The sequence below is a fragment of the Nansenia antarctica genome (genome assembly GCF_963989245.1).
Source record: "Nansenia antarctica genome assembly, chromosome: 8".
Classification (NCBI taxonomy): Eukaryota; Metazoa; Chordata; class Actinopteri; order Argentiniformes; family Microstomatidae; genus Nansenia; species Nansenia antarctica.
The window spans coordinates 19,891,070-19,908,264 of record NC_137678.1 but is presented as its reverse complement, the minus strand read 5'-3'; the positions used below and the strand labels follow the sequence as shown (position 1 = coordinate 19,908,264).

The 17,195-nt window shown below is 49.4% G+C and overlaps 1 protein-coding gene across 1 annotated transcript in view; it reads left to right on the top strand.

Moving 5' to 3' along the window:
• Nucleotides 1-1,227: 1,227 nt before the first annotated feature.
• LOC308164000 (transcriptional regulator Myc-like) overlaps nucleotides 1,228-17,195 on the top strand; it is a gene marked incomplete at both ends in the record, with an annotated part of 137,214 nt that continues 121,246 nt past the window's right edge. The window contains 2 exons of the mRNA XM_080538166.1: nucleotides 1,228-1,269; nucleotides 7,484-7,540. Of these exons, the coding sequence (XP_080394292.1) occupies nucleotides 1,228-1,269; nucleotides 7,484-7,540 (99 nt within the window). The remainder of the gene's footprint in view (nucleotides 1,270-7,483; nucleotides 7,541-17,195) is intronic.

Below are 17,195 nucleotides of genomic sequence, written 5' to 3'. Positions count from 1 at the left end.
ATAGAAATATCATTACACTACACTACACTATTACACTACACTATTACACTATTACTATTACTATTACTATTACTATTACTATTACACTATTACACTATTACACGACATCATTACAAAGCAATAAAACATGCCTTTTGTATATATATTTTGTATAAAATGGTATATATTTCAATATTTTACAGTCCCTGAATCGAGCAGAGGACGTGCCTCAACCAGAGGGTGTGCTGCAAGGAGACGGCTGTCTTCAGAGAAAGATGCTGGTTGGGGTCAGGGTGAGTGGCAACCCACAAAGGTTCCATTCACGGCAACCCCTGGACCCCAGAATGCTGCTGCAGAGCTGGAATCTGACCTGCCGGTTGATTTCCTGGAGCTGCTTATTACTGATGAGCTGCTGCAGCACATTGCAGATCAAACCAACCTGTATGCCCAGCAGTTTTTACAGGCACATCCCGACACATCCCGACACTCCAGAGGGAGGTTATGGAAACCGGTGACAGTCCCAGAACTGAAACAATTCTTTGGACTCACTTTCATCACCGGTTACATAAAAAAGCCAAATCTAGAAATGTATTGGAGTGTGGATCAACAGGACGCCACTCCATACTTCAATAAAACCATGCCGAGGAACAGGTTCCAGCTCATCTGGAAGTTCCTCCACTACAACAATAATGCATCACAGGACGCCACAGATAAAATGTATAAAGTGCGTCCTGTTTTAGATTATATTGTAGCCAAATATTGTATATTGTAGAGCTGTATCAGCCCTTTGAAAGTATCTGCATTGATGAAGGAATGATGCAGTGGCGTGGCCGCCTATCATTTAAAGTGTATAACCCTCAGAAGCCGGTGAAGTATGGAATTAAATCCTACATACTGTGTGACTCTTATACTGGGTATTGTTTTAACATGAAGCCTTATGTTGGCCAGCATAACACACTCCCAGACACAGTGTTCTCCCTCCTTGACCGTCTCACAGGACACGGATACACACTGTACATGGACAACTTTTATAACTCTGTTCAACTGTGTGAGCAGTTGAACAAAGCCAACACCAACGTCTGCGGAACACTGCGAAAAAACAGGGGGGAACCGCAGATCATAAGGGAGCCGACAAAGACCGACTTGGGTGTGGAGGGGAGGCTGGTGCGGCACAATGGCAGGGTGCTGGTTATGGCATGGCAGGACAAGCGTCTGGTGAGGATGGTGACAACCTGCCACCATGACAGCATGCAGAGGGTGGAGGTGTGGCAGAAGGGGCAGAAGGAGAAGGTGGGTCAGCTCAAAGCGGAGTGTGTTGTGGCATACAATGCCTGCATGAATGGGGTGGACAAACTTGACCAGAACATTGCATACTACCCATTCATTAGGAAAACACTCAACTGGTCAAAAAAGTTTGTGGCGTACTTGTTTCAGCTTTGTGTGTTCAATGCCTATGTGCTGTACAAGGCCAGGAACCCGGGGAAGTGCAAAACACACTTGGTGTTGTGAAGGCCCACAGTTTAGTGCCAGTTTTAGTTTCCCCAAACCAGCCCTATTTTTGCCCCTAGTATTTCCTTTGTTATTTTCTATACAATTATATACGTTTCGTGAAGTATATGTATTATTCTTGTAATGTTTTATGCATATGTTTGATGACGTAGTATCCGGGGTGTGTTTGTGACCCGGATGTTACGTTCGGTGGTGCCTATATAAGAGCCGGAAGGGCGGAGTCAGTCAGAGTGTGTGTAGAGAAGCCGAACGAGAGAGAACTAGAACGAGAGAAGCAACGAAGCCGATCTAAGATGGCGGATTCAGCAGCGAGCACACCGTGCAGCAACTGAAGACGCCAGGAAAAGCGATTCTTGAGTGAGCCACTGTAGCCTGTTGGTTGTGTTCCCGTTGGACCGTCTTGCCAGCGGCCGGCTGTTCACCGTGGGACCAAGCGGGACGCCAGCTGGACATTAATCGTCGTCTCCACGAGCAAACACAGACTCCAGCGGAGCTTCAACGCGGACCACTTCGTCGACGCACATGCCAGTCAACCAGGCCTCGACGCGCACCACGCCACTGGACTATAGGCCTGTTCAGGCCAGAGACTGTCAGTGAGTGATTGAGAGTGTGTGTGGCCGGCCGGGTGGGAATGTATATATGGGGATGTATACAACCGTCGTGTAATAAATGTGTTGTTCACCTGTAATACCGTGTGTTAGTTGTTTGTAGCTTCAATGCGAATGCTAGTTGTTTGTAGCGCTAATGCTAATGCTAGTTGTTTGTAGCGCTAATGCTAATGCTAGTTGTTTGAAGGCTAATGCTAATGCTAGTTCCCTTGCTAATGCTAACGACCTTAACTGCTAGTCTAACGGTTTGCTGTCGCCCCCTGCCTGTATCCTCTTATACTGCCTATTTAGCTCCCTTAGTTAGATAACCAGCCCTTTCCTAAAAGTATACAGTCCTTTTCAGCTACTCCCTGGTTACAATTGGTCCTTCGAGCCGGATTGGTAGTGTAGTGATAGCATGGCTGAGCGCAGCCAACCAGACCAGACAGTTACCCCCCCTTCTCCGCCCCCTGAGCCAGAGCCACGACCACAGAGAGTCCCGCGGTTGCCTCCGAGGTTACAGGAGTATGAGCTTGAGCTTGAAAGCTCACTGAGTGGTAGCGAGGAGCGCACTCCACGGGATACAGTGGTCGGAGAGGCCGAGGTGTCCGCCGGCGAGCAGGTGGCTAGCACTGAGACAGCCCTCAAAGAGCACCAGCCTGAGGATGAGATGGCAGAACCGCAGGGTTTTGCCGTGGAAACGGAAGAACAGGAAGGAGAGGCCCGGTCCGACAGCGCCTGCGGGCGGAAGAGGGAGGGCCTCAGCCTTAACGATCTGCCTCCCAGTACGGCGCGCTCGAGACCTAGCTCCTGCCGCTCAGTGGCTTCCTACCGGTCCAGGGCTTCCGTGGGCAGTTCTGCCTCTGGGGCGGATAGCCTGCACTCCAGAGGGAGTGGTGCCGCGCTGTCCGAATATATGCGCCAACAGGCCGAGATGGCGTTAGAGCGGGAGCGCCAACAGGCCGAGACGGCGTTAGAGCGGGAACGACTCCAGTTCGAGCGTGAACGCCTCCAGCGCCAGGAGGCGCTAGAACGCGAACGCCTCCAGATGAACGGAGCGGAACGCGCGGCGGAGAGACAGCGCCAGGAGGCGCTAGAACGTGAACGCGCGGCGGAGAGACAGCGCCAGGAGGCGCTAGAACGTGAACGCGCGGCGGAGAGACAGCGCCAGGAGGCGCTAGAACGTGAACGCTTCCAGATGGAGCGCGACCGCCTCCAGACGGAGAGACAGCGCCAGGAGGCGCTAGAACGTGAATGCCTCCAGCGCCAGGAGGCGCTAGAACGGGAACGCTTCCAGATGGAGCGCGACCGCCTCCAGATGGAGGGGGCGGAACGCGCGGCGGAGAGGCAGATGGCGAGAGAGCAACTGCACGCAGAGAAGATGGAGGAAATGATGCAGACCATGCGCGACGTGTGCATCAGCAGAACTCCGTCGGCCTGTAGCTCCAGAGTATCATCCGCACGGCCCTCTCGAGTGCCATCTCCTGAACCCCCCGCCGATGGCTCCATGACCCCCGCCAGGACTGTCCAACCACAGGCCCAGCTGACCACCTGGAAGGAAGAGGACCAGGGACCCGACCGCTACGCGGCCCAGAGGGAGCCAGCGTCGCTGCCCGGGGGGTTCAGTCATCCCCCAAGAGCGTAGCACACCCCTAGGTCCTCCAGTGCACCAAAATGCATGCAGGCCGGACACCCAGACCGTCACTCCAGCACCGATGATCCACTACAGGATGTTCCCCCAGGTGGAGGGACCCAAGTTCCCCTTCTTCAAGGACGAGGACAGGAGCCAGTATGTGGAGCTACGCATCTGCCTAGACACGCTCTTGGACAACTCCTGCTCCGAGTCCTACAAATATGCGATTCTCCTTCAGCATGTGAGGAACCCCAGAGCCCACAACATGGTACTGGCCCATGCCTCCGCACCGACACCTTACACCAGAGCGCTCGCTGACTTGGATGCCCGCTACGGTCGTCCCTGGAACCACGCCCTTGCTGAACTGCAAGCACTCGAACAGCAGGCCCCCATCAAGGATGACCGGGCGCTGGATGACTTCGCGCTCCGCGTGCACACCTTGGTTGGGATGCTGAAGACGCAGGGCCCAGCTGGCGCCAGCGAGATCAACAGCACCTCCAACGTAGAGCGGCTGCTCCGCAAGATCCCACGCTTCCGGCAGGAGAGGTTCCGGCGACAGCAGCGCGTTCGTAACCCCGAGAAGTTGGGTCTGAGCATGGCTGCCTTCGCGGAGTTCCTACTGGAGGAAGTGCATGACACCAACGTAGACGCCATGGGTTACGCTGAGCCGAAGAAGGAGAGGGAGAAGGGAGACCGCTGGGACGGGCCGAGCTCGAACAGAGGACGCCCAGTAGGAGTGCTGCACACGGAGGAGGAGCCTCGGAGAGAGAGGACCACCCGACCTGAGGGAAAGGATTCCTCTCAACCCCCTCCAAAGGGACGGAGAGGTCCACCGCCATGTCCGTACTGCACCAGCGAGCACTGGCTCAATGAGTGCAGTGACTTCAACAACCTGAGTACCGAGGCCAAGCAGAGGTGACTCGAGAAGAACCAGAGGTGCTGGAACTGTGGGCGCGACCATCTGGCGAAGAACTGCACCTTGAGGAGGAAGTGCAACCGCTGTGAGGAGGTCCACCTCCACATCCTACACGAGGTCTCCCTCGCCAGGTCCACGGAGGGCAACAGAAGCCCTAGGTCCGGTCGCGCACCGGAAGAGGAAACCCCTGTCTACTACCTAGACTCGCCACAGAGCAGCGGCTCCAAGGTTCTACTGAAGGTGGTGAAGGTCCGACTTCACCACAACAACGCTGTGTACGACACGTACGCCGTTCTAGACGACGGGTCGGAACGGACCATCCTTCTCCAGGGGGCAGTGCGCCAGTTGGGGCTCCAAGGGACTGCGGAGAAGCTGACTCTGCGCACGATACGTCGCGACCTTAAAGAGGTCACCGGGGCGAGAATCAACTTCTCTATCTCCCCGGCGGGGCGGCCGTCGGATAGACATCGGCTTCAGAATGTCTTCACCGCCGACCAGCTAGCGCTCTCCCGCTACGACTACCCCCTGGAGAGGTTACGCGCAAGATATCCCCACCTACGGGGAGTAGACCTACATCCGATAGAAGGAGCGGAGCCAACCCTTCTCATCGGCTCGGACAACGCTGAACTGATCGTGTCGCTCCGTCCTCCGCTGAGAGGACCACGAGGCTGCCCGATGGCTGTTAAGACTGCGCTTGGGTGGGCCCTCCAAGGCGCTACCGAGTGGAGAGAGAGGGACGGGAGAGCTACGTCATCCCTCCATGTCCGAACCGAAGAAGCAAGCCAACCAACCGGACCGCCTGGAGTGGAATCTATTGCTGCCAGTGCACCTGGAACAGTTAGTACCACAAATGGTTCACCACAGGATGACCAACCGAGGAAGAAGTCTCTGTGGACAGAGCATAAGTCTCTGGATGGGAAGCCTTACTACTACAACTCCCAGACTAAGGAGTCCCGGTGGTGGCGCTACCGTGCCATGGCGGCAACAGCTGTTGCCGAGGAACACCTGCAGGTGGCCATGCACCCTCACGTGGCCGAGGTCAGCATTGACGCACCCGTCAACTCCGTCAAGTACACGTCAGCCATGAAAGTCTCAGCCAGTATTGTAGACGCCTCCAAGGAGGAAAGGCCGAAGTTGGCGAAGAAGAGAGTAAAGTGGAACCCAGAAGAGGAGGCCAAGCAGGCCTTCAAAGAGCTTCTGGAGGAGGATGGTGGTTCATCCGACGCGTCATGGGAGCAAACCATGAGAATGATCAGCAACGACCCACGCTACAGCGCCCTGCCCAAGCTGAGTGAGAAGAAGCAAGCGTTTAAGGCCTACCAGGCTAAGAAGGAAAAGGAACAAGCCAAGCAGCTCAGGAAGAGGAACTGTGAGGCGCTGACGAGCATTCTGGACAACATGGCCAACGTCACCCACTGCACCACCTGGTCCGAGGCCCAGCAGTACCTGCTGGACAACCCCACCTTCGTTGAGTACGAGGCGCTGGAGAACATGGACAAGGAAGACGCTCTGATCTGCTTCGAGGAGCACATCCGCGCCCTGGAGAAGGAGGAGAAGCAGAAGATTCTGCTGAGGGAGAGAGACAAGATGTCCGAAGGTGCCGTGGTACTGGGGATGGACCAGTCCCTTCCGCGCGCCGCCTGGCAGACAGGCAGAGTGGTCGACACTCTCACCTCCTACTTCACGCTGCTGGAGCGGCCTAGCCAGTGTGCCTTCTTAGTTGACTGAAACCGAGGGTTTCATGGGGCGGCTGTTGTGAAGGCCCACAGTTTAGTGCCAGTTTTAGTTTCCCCAAACCAGCCCTATTTTTGCCCCTAGTATTTCCTTTGTTATTTTCTATACAATTATATACGTTTCGTGAAGTATATGTATTATTCTTGTAATGTTTTATGCATATGTTTGATGACGTAGTATCCGGGGTGTGTTTGTGACCCGGATGTTACGTTCGGTGGTGCCTATATAAGAGCCGGAAGGGCGGAGTCAGTCAGAGTGTGTGTAGAGAAGCCGAACGAGAGAGAACTAGAACGAGAGAAGCAACGAAGCCGATCTAAGATGGCGGATTCAGCAGCGAGCACACCGTGCAGCAACTGAAGACGCCAGGAAAAGCGATTCTTGAGTGAGCCACTGTAGCCTGTTGGTTGTGTTCCCGTTGGACCGTCTTGCCAGCGGCCGGCTGTTCACCGTGGGACCAAGCGGGACGCCAGCTGGACATTAATCGTCGTCTCCACGAGCAAACACAGACTCCAGCGGAGCTTCAACGCGGACCACTTCGTCGACGCACATGCCAGTCAACCAGGCCTCGACGCGCACCACGCCACTGGACTATAGGCCTGTTCAGGCCAGAGACTGTCAGTGAGTGATTGAGAGTGTGTGTGGCCGGCCGGGTGGGAATGTATATATGGGGATGTATACAACCGTCGTGTAATAAATGTGTTGTTCACCTGTAATACCGTGTGTTAGTTGTTTGTAGCTTCAATGCGAATGCTAGTTGTTTGTAGCGCTAATGCTAATGCTAGTTGTTTGTAGCGCTAATGCTAATGCTAGTTGTTTGAAGGCTAATGCTAATGCTAGTTCCCTTGCTAATGCTAACGACCTTAACTGCTAGTCTAACGGTTTGCTGTCGCCCCCTGCCTGTATCCTCTTATACTGCCTATTTAGCTCCCTTAGTTAGATAACCAGCCCTTTCCTAAAAGTATACAGTCCTTTTCAGCTACTCCCTGGTTACACTTGGAGTTCATGAGGAGGGTGGCGAGGTCGTGGACTGAAAAAACCTATGTAGAGGAGGAGGAGGAGGAGGAGGAGAGAGGAGGAGGAGGGGGAGGAAGAGGAGGAGAGAGGAGGAGGGGGAGGAGGGGGAGAGAGGAGGAGGGGGGGGAGGAGGAGGAGGAGGAGGAGGAGGAGGAGGAGGAAGAGGAGGTCCGACAAACCAGGGCAGCAAGACAGAGAGACCCAGACAGCAGGCTGGATGGCCGGATGGCCAGGCATGAGTTGGAACGCTTAAGGCCCACCAGCAATAACACACAGCCAGCAAGAAAATGTAGGGTCTGCATTCGAAGGGGTAAAAGGAGCGAGACCAGAATGTGGTGCAGGTCCTGCCATGTACCCCTGCACTCAGGAGAGTGCTTCAAAGCCTACCACACAGAAAAAAATATATGATTGAGTGATGATGATTCTAAATGTTCTAAATCTGTGAATAAATGTAGTTATTTTGTCATCAAAAGCCTTTTTTCCTGTGTTGTTTTTATTGTTTCATAGAAGTAAACAACTTTTCAGATGTTTGAGGTGTCACTAAAACTAAAATATGTGGACGTCAGTCACCGTTTTGCTTGAATTTGCTTCTCTGCAGAAAAAGCTCGTTTTCTCTGTTTATTGGTCAAAATCAGGTGTTTTTGCTGAAACCACCCTATGTTCTACGGCCGATTTCTAAACACTCAAAGAGGCTAGAAACAAACTTTCTTTTTCTGATGAAAGAAGAGAGTCTAAAGTCTTGGTAGATATGTTCAATGTTTATGTAGTCCGAAAAGTCAATATTTGGTGGGTCTTCAAAGTTCAGCGAAAATGCCCCAAAAGTCTGGCAGTATGGAGCTCTCCGCTCTGAACATGGCTGGCAGTCAAAGAGTTTTTAATATTGCCTTTAAATGACTAAATAATTAAATTATTATTATATAATGATTGGAGCACGTTTGCAGGAAAAGCGCTATACAAAGAAAGTTTTTTAGTGTCTTTTTCAACGGAGTCCTGCTATAGAAATGATAGTACATCGGATATAAGCTAAAGCAAACAGGATACCATTTCATAGAAACATGAACACTAGGTGGTAACGAGGAGATAGGTAGGTGGTAGGGATGATGGTAGGTAGTCCACCTGACACTAGTCCCAGTCATCTTAGTGGTATCATTCCTGTGTGTCTGGGCCTGGGTGAAAGGTACACCGAGGTACGATGGTAGCCTAAATGGCATTAGGCCCCGACGTTCGTCTTAATGGTACTGTTCCTCTGTGTCTGGGCCTAGGTGACGACCATTCTGACGAGGACCACGACTTCCTGGCTGACATCCCCGCTGAGTTTGGAGGTGGTCAGGACTTCATAGTGCCAGGTATTCCCGGGCGGTGCTACTGTTTATCCTGTCCGTCTGTCCTTCCCTCAGTCCCCATACATTCACCCTGTCATATTCAAATATATTCCATTCCATGTGTCGGTTGGATGTGTGTGTGTTGAATGTGTGTGTGTCTGTTGCTTGCAGAGCCCCAGCAGATGGGATGAGCTATGAAGACCTGGTGAAGCAGAGTGTGGTACGTACCGTAGGCCGTCCCTGGGACAGGTCTCCTGTCCCAGGGTGCACCACGTCCCCCTGGTCTCCTGTCCCAGGGTGCACCACGCCCCCCTGGTCTCCTGTCCCAGGCTGCACCACGCCCCCCTGGTCTCCTGTCCCAGGGTGCACCACGCCATACCTGGAGAGACCAGGTCACACTGTGTCCCTCCCTCTGCCAGACCCCCTGTGGTGATGTCATACATGCTGCCTCCTCTCACCCTGCTGATGTTGTCCTCGCTCCCTCCTCCCCTCTCTTGCTCTCTCCCTCCTTCCCTGCCTCTCTTGCTCCCTCCTTCCCTCCCTTCTTCTCTCGCTCCCTCCCTCCCTCCTCCCCTCTCTTGCTCTCTCCCTCCTTCCCTCCCTCTCTTGCTCCCTCCTTCCCTCCCTTCTTCTCTCGCTCCCTCCCTCCCTCCTTCCCTCTCTCTCTCTCCTTCCCTCCCTCTCCCTCCCTCCCTCCCTCTCCCCCTCCCTCCATCCCTCCCTCTCCCCCTCCCCCCCTCCCTCCCTCTCCCCCTCCCTCCCTCCCTCTCCCCCTCCCTCCCTCCCTCTCCCCCTCCCTCCCTCCCTCCCTCCTTCCCTCCCCCTCCCTCCCTCCCTCCTTCCCTCTCCCTCCCTCTCCCCCTCCCTCCCTCCCTCGCTCCCTCCCTCTCCCCCTCCCTCCCTCCCTCTCCCCCTCCCTCCCTCCCTCTCCCCCTCCCTCCCTCCCTCCCTCCTTCCCTCCCACTCCCTCCCTCCCTCCTTCCCTCTCCCTCCCTCCTTCCCCCTCTTGCTCCTCCCTCCCTCCCTCCTTCAGGAGCAGTTCCTGAAGAACTCTCAGGGTTACGCCCAGGAGTCGGAGTTGTCGCGGCGGGTGAAGACGTGGGAGGACATGATGAGGCCTGAGCTGCTGCTCCAGGTGAGACCTCCTCCTCCTGGCCCCACCAGGCCACCGTAACCGGGGTAACCCCCCCCCCCCACACACACACTTTGGCCTGACTCACATTTCACGTTTACCGTCCTTTCGAGAGGAGGCTCCCAGTGACACAGAAAAGACACAGTCACAGAACCAACCCCCCCCCCCCTATGCTCTGCTGGCTATTAGCTAACCTCTAGTCCCCCTGACCCCTCCCTCTCCCCCTCCCCCCCCCCTCCCCCTCTCTCCAGGAGGAGCGTCCCACCTTCGACATCCATGACTACGGAGACCGGGTCGTAGCAGCCCTGAGTGAGGTCGGGAACAGGACGTCGTTCGCTTCATAGTCCACGGCCTGGACAACTTTGAGGCCTGCAAGTACATGCTTGCTTCCCTGCAGCTGGTGAGTGTGTGTGAGTGTGTGAGAGTGTGAGTGAGTGTGTTTTCTAAGGGGCTTTATACACCAACAGGGCCGAGCCCAACCATACTGTGCTGGCGCTCTGGTAGTTTCCGTTCACATTGTCCTTTCCACAACTGTTTCAGCAACTGTGCTGGATGTGTAGGACAGCTCAGCTCAGCACAGCTCAGCACAGTTCGGCTCAGGACTGGGACTGAGGGGATGAGTGTGTAACCAGGGTGGTAAAGCCTTGCCTTACTTGTCTCCCCCCCCCCCCAGGCCAACGACTACCCAGTGGAGGTAGACAGGAAGGACGGTCTGGAGGAGACCGTGGACAGCATGGGGCTCACGCTGCTCAGCAAGACCAGAGCCTACGACCGCTTCAAACACGCCCCCACGGCAGCACCCGCTGACCCCGTCTGACCTCTCCTGAGACTGTGTGTGTGTGTGCGCTTTAAACACACACTTCTTACATGTCCTGTTCTGCTGGCTCTGTCCTAGGTTCTAATAACTATACGTCAATGGAAAGATGCCCGGCTCTTATTAATAATATTATTTTTTTAAAGAAAGCCATGACCAAATGTATTTAGTATAATGTTGTATGTCTGTAGGAAATTGTATTGTTTTGTAAAGAACAAGTCTTTATAAGGTGGCCAGATGACTGTATATAATTAAAATGACAATTTATATACATACTGCAAGGATGCCAAGTAAATGAACATACACCACACAATCATTATTCACGACGGTAGTTAAGTACCCTAAGGGCCGGTTTCACAGACAAGGCTTAAGCCTCGTCCTGGACTAAATCACACTTTCAATGTAAAATCTCCATTGAAGATGCTTTTTAGTCCAGGATTAGGCTTAAGCCTTGTCTGTGAAACTGGCCCTATGAGTAGGCTGATGGTACAAAGATAGAATCGATTGCCACAGACGTATCGAGAAGTATCCATCCACGTTGTGGTTCAGTCTGATCAGTGAATAACTTAACAGGCCCTCGTTTTCACATTGAGAATATCTCTAGAAGGTCTTCAGTTTAGCCAGTTTAGCCACATTGTCAGTGTTGCTACAGAATTGGCTGTGTTTCATTCCAGAAGGTACTACCTTCCCGCCTCTGGTTCACTCCCCTTCACAGATCTGACAGGCCTGGACGGGTGTAAGCAATGTAGGATAAGCTAGGTACAGCTGCTTTAGCCCAGAGACGCCCAATCGTATCAGATCTGTGAAACGGATCAAACGGTGGGTGTGGGGAGCATGCTGCACCTGGCCTGTAGAGGGAGCTACAGGACCGGGGTGGAGGAGAGTGGACGAGGGGTCATCCCATCATCATCCACTCTCCACCCCCAGTCCTGTAGCTCCCTCTAATAGTCCAGACGCCTCCTTCCCTCTTGCTCTCTCCCTCCATCCTTCTCTCTCTCGCTCCTTCCCTCCCTCTTGCTCTCTCCCTCCTTCCCCCTCTCGCTTTCTCCCTCCCTTCCTCTCTCGCTCCCTCCCTCCCCTCCTCCCCTCCCTCCCTCCCTCCCTCCCCCCCCCACAGTTAGGGCAGAAGTTTCTAGAACGAAGAGCAACCTCGCTCTCGGGTCGCCAAACCGTTCAGTCCGGTGAGTCCGTGACTCCTCGACACACGTCGTCGTCGTCATAGCAACTTGACGTAGGTCTTCATGTGGTTCCGGATGCTCTCGGCGACCTCTTTGCAGAGGCAGCACTGCTCATCCAAGGCTCAACATGTATTTACAGCAAGAAGGTGAGTCCTAGAACAGTCCAACATGGGACCCACAGACCCAGAGACAGAGGACATCCTCGTGGTGTGACGACTGTATATCTGGGCTATCAGAAGTCACAGACAGGGCTATGTCATCATGACAGCGTGATTTAAAATGACCTCCGCTACATAATAATAATAATCAGGGGTGCACATAACTTTTTGGGGCCAGTGCTCAGAGGAGCACCTAGGGATGCTGCTTGGTGCTCCCCGAGCTCGCGAGTCACGACCCGTCCCACAGGATGGATAAAAAAGGGATACATGGATAACTTATATTAGCAAAACGACATTTATTCATAAATGAAGATGAACGAACAAATGATTGTGTGCAAAACAATAGAAACAAATGCAAAATCAAATGACTGCTCTTTAAGCATGAAAGTCTGTCAGACTCCTTTAAACACAATGAAATCAACTGACATCTCTTTAAGCACTAACTGAATGTCTGTTCTTTAAACACACTGAAATAAACGGACATCTCTTTAAGCACTGCTCTGTTCTGTAAACACTGAAATCAACTTTTCAACAAAAAGTTACAGCCTAAGCATTTATTTATGCTACAAGCTTAATCATCATCATCACTGCTCTCTTGACTGCTTTTATCACTGTCCTCAATTTCAACCATGGTAGAGGATGTTGTAGGCCAGGGGTCTCCAACCTTTTTTCATCCGAGAGCTACTTTGAAAAAATGTAAGTGGCCGAGAGCTACTCATATCTTATTACTTACATTCATTCACATAACATATCAAAACACTCTGAAATTCTTCACTAGCATGCTCTGTTTCAAATGTCAATGTGTAAGCTCACTATAGTAGTAGCAGTATATTCTGTATCCATATATCAATGTATCACATCACCTCCATTCACATATCAAAAGCTTATAATTGTATGGTCCACATGTGTGTAATAAGTGCATTCACCTTTTCTAGTTTTTTCAGTCAGAAAACATTAGTATTTTTTTCTTCTTTTGTCTCTTTCAAAAAAATGTGTGCATGTGTGTAATAATGCATTCACTCATTCCTACACTTGAGATGAATGTCACTGCATGGAGTCTACAAGAGTTGTGTATGCTGGAGTGTATCCACTTAGGTTCACTCTTATAGAGTCATTTAGATGCTCATCTGTCAGTCTTGTTCAGAAGTAGTAGTAGTATTTCATTACATTCATATCAGAAAAATCTGATTCTCAAAGGTATGTAGAGCCAAATACAACAAATACTTTCAGGGCTGCTTGGTGAATATTCTTATAGTTTTCTGGGTCTACCAGGCTCCAGAAATGTTGTGAATGTTGTTGCGATTGTAGCTGGACATTATTCTGGAGCTTTATAACCTCCATCTCCATTTCTCCAGGCTTGACACTGAACAGTTCAGATATCTGCTCTCAGTGTTTCCCCTAGGTTTGCTGCCTTGGGGAGGGGGTGGCATGGACTGTGGCATATGTGGTCTTGACTACCTGTCCACTTTCTCACCTGGTTCTTGCTCTCTCTCTTTGGTGTGCCGACACCATCCTGCTCTCTCTCCTCCTCTTTTGCTGTCAACCAAAAGGCAAACATAACAACCAGAGTATTTATAATTTAATAAGAGGTATAAATTGATCCATATCAATTCATAACATAATTCGAATTGAATATTGGGTTGCTGAAAAATAAATTGTATATCCATCTATAGAAAACAGACATTTCCAATGAGTGAGGGTTGTGCCAATGCTTCAATCCACTGTCCATGTACTGTAAATATACCATTATGATAAAGACTGATAAGAAGCAGACAAACAATAGATTGGGGGTAGCCAATATTTTAAATTTATTTCTCATTAAATTGGAAAAGAAAATGGTTTTCTAATTGCAATACGGGAGTGTATTTCTTAAACATGTATTCACTGGACTGAAATAACTTATTAAAACATTGCAACAAAAAGCATTTTTGGTACAATAATACAATTTCTGCGTTTGTATGACATCACTTGATAACGGTCCCTGAGGTTACTTGTTGAGAGCTTGGTATTAAACTACCAACAACAAGGTCCAACAAGGTCTATCACATCAAATAATAATCTAGGGATGTATAGTAGCTAATTAATTACTGTCTTTATCCAATCTGTGGTCCAAATGTTCTTTAAAGATATGCAAATTAACTAATATTTTAAGTAGATAATGCATCATTTGCATATTTAAACAGAACATTTCTGAAAACTTGTAATACAACAAATTATTGTCATCTGAGCCAGATGTCCTTTATGCGCCTGGGTCTCCTAAACACGTAGAGACCAACCCCGAGTCGTTCAGAGCTTCCTACGCTGAGCTATGGTAACTCTCCTGCACCTACCGCACCTACCTCACAGGTCTCAGCTTTCACCAGGTACCAAATTTAGCAAATTTGACCACGTGGTTTTGGAGATGACGCAGTTAATCAGACCGGTCTAATTAGACCGGGAACACCAAGGATGGGGGGGCAAACATGAACACAACCGGAGGGTTAAGAGGTGATAATAACTACGAATAAGCTGCCAAACCAAAAGGTCTATCATATCAAAACATAATCTAGGGATGTATAGGAATAAAAAAATCACATCTAGAATTTGCCCAGAATTTGGTAATGAAAAATGGTTTGGCCCAAGGACTATTACGTCGAAGGCGGGAAAGGACTCGGCAAAGCAGCAATCTAATCTGTGATAACGAGACACTCCTGTGATGTGAGTAACCATTTCACCACTTTGAGAGGAATTCCTCATATATATTCTATCTGGCAGTTTTTGGAGTGCCTGCCTGTGTATTCTAGTTGACATGACATAGATGTTGTTTGTTTAAAACATTTATATTGATCTCTGCAGACTAAGAGAACGGTCGACAGCTTGGTAGAGATAGCATCTGTACACACTTAGCTAGTGTGCAAAGCAGGGTTGCTAGATGGGGCGGATTACCGCCGAATGGGCTACTTTTGATCACCGGATAAAAAGCATTTGGGCAGTTGGGCTGGATAAATAGCATTTAGGCAATATCAAAATGTCAGTACCTGAAAGTTACAAAATGCTTTAAGTTAAAACGCACACCCTAGTAGACATACAATGTGCATTTTTTTAAACGTTATTTTACAAACATCATTGGTATTACCATGAAGCCCAATTCTAGCAGAATAAGAAAGATGGATGCTGCATCTGGAGAGGATGGTGTTGCTTTGATCCAGTTGGACTCCCCAGACCACGTCTCCACTGAGGTCTCTCAGAACACGGACGTGAAGAAGGAGTCGACCGCGGTGAGTGGTCCCAGGAGACCGTCTGTGTACATCAGATGCTCCTCTGAAGTGTTATAGAATAATAATAATAATAATAATAATAATAATAATAATAATAATAGATTTAATTTAAAAGTGCCTTTCTCAAACTCAAGGACACTGTACAGAAAACAAAGAGAAGCCAAAAAACCCCAAAACAAACAAAAAACAGAGCAAAAAGATGAGATAAAATCATATTAAAAAAGAAGGAAGAAAGTTGTAAAAGCTTAGGCAGCTATGGGGGGATAGTGTTACTCAGGACCTCTGCCATGCTGTAGGAAGGCCAGTCTGAACAGATGGGTCCTGAGTCTGGTCTTGAATGTATGGAGAGTATGGGATGGCTGGTGGAAGGGCTGGAACACAGCTTGGGTGCAGCAACAGAAAGTGTAATTTTTGAACGGGCCTTGTCTGACTGTGTATGTGGGTCATTGACGGATAAGACTTTTGAACAGGCCAATTTTTAAATACTAAAAATAAGGATATATTTGGCCATTGTTCAAACATTGGGAATGTAGTGTACATACATTTATGCAAAAACTCATCTTTGGTTTTGTCAATCTATGAGAGAGAGAAGGAGGGTTAAGTAGCATCACTTTCGTGGACCCTGGTAGTCACATTGAACAGGGATTAACAATTTCAGTCAATAAAAAGTAAACAGTTGTATGTATGGAATAAAAATGAAACACCAACACTGTTCTATAGAGTCAATAAACAATAAACACCAACATAGTTGCATGGATGAAATCAACGCTAAACAACTACAACACAGTTGTATCAGTTCCCCATATATGACCTACAACACAGGCTGGTTGGAGCAGTGGATCATTTGTTACATTAAAACAATGTTTAGGAACATCAGCATTTAACAAACTAGGCTATTTCCATTTCATTGTTACTGTAATTTCATTGTCTTTGCTATTGTCATTACATTCTCATTTGTCACTTCCATTTTCTTTTCGTTCCTTTATTTCCCCATTTTATTGCCATTTCATTTTCCTTACTCATTGCATTGTGACCAATGACCATCTAATCGTGACCAGACTCATGGTAAACTGCAGGCATTTCTTTAACACCAGGGGCCTCATTTATAGAATATGGATAAAATGTGATCTTACCCTTGGCGTACGCAGAAAACCATGTCAAAATAGTGAATCATAAAATTTCAACGTGAGTCAATTTGACAGTGGAAACGATCGTAGCTCTACGTCAGGTCTTGACTTGACGTACGCACATTACCTACTAGTTATGCAAAGTTATTACACGCATGTGAGCCGCACTCGAACACGTTAATGCCTACTTAACTGTAATTCATGCGAAGTGAAAGTGGCTCGTAATAAAATTAACAATGTTGTTATCAGCCGAGAAAATTAGTTTAATTCAAGATTTAAAGGGAACTGATGTTTATGATTGTATTCCAGTCTTCCTTTATATGCCATTAGGCTATTGTATGGTGTAATCATTCTAAATTGAGGCGTGATAAAGGCAGTCGGGTATATCCCAGCCCTCCTTCAGCCGCATCCTGCCTGATGTGATCGGGGGAATTCGGGGGCGTGCGTTTGTCTATTTCTGATAAGACAGTCGATCTCCTCCTCAGTAAAGTTTCTCTTCTTTTGTTTGTCTACCATCGTGTGAACTCGTCAAAGGTGCTGCTCAACACCTCAATCAAGCCTATTTATAGCACTTGGCTTAATTCAGCCTCTATAATTGAGCCGCTATCACAGGGCGTAAATACAAAGCTCATTCACCTGCGTTCAATTTCAAGTATATTTGTTATTTATAGACGGAAGTACGTACGACAGACGTATGCAATTTTAAACAAGCACAGCCCGTTTTATAAATAATGCTTACGTCCATTTAGAAAAATGTGCTTACGTGCAAGTTAAAGATGACGTTCAAGTACATTTTTATAAATGAGCCCCCAGGCATTTCTGAACTTTACCCAGT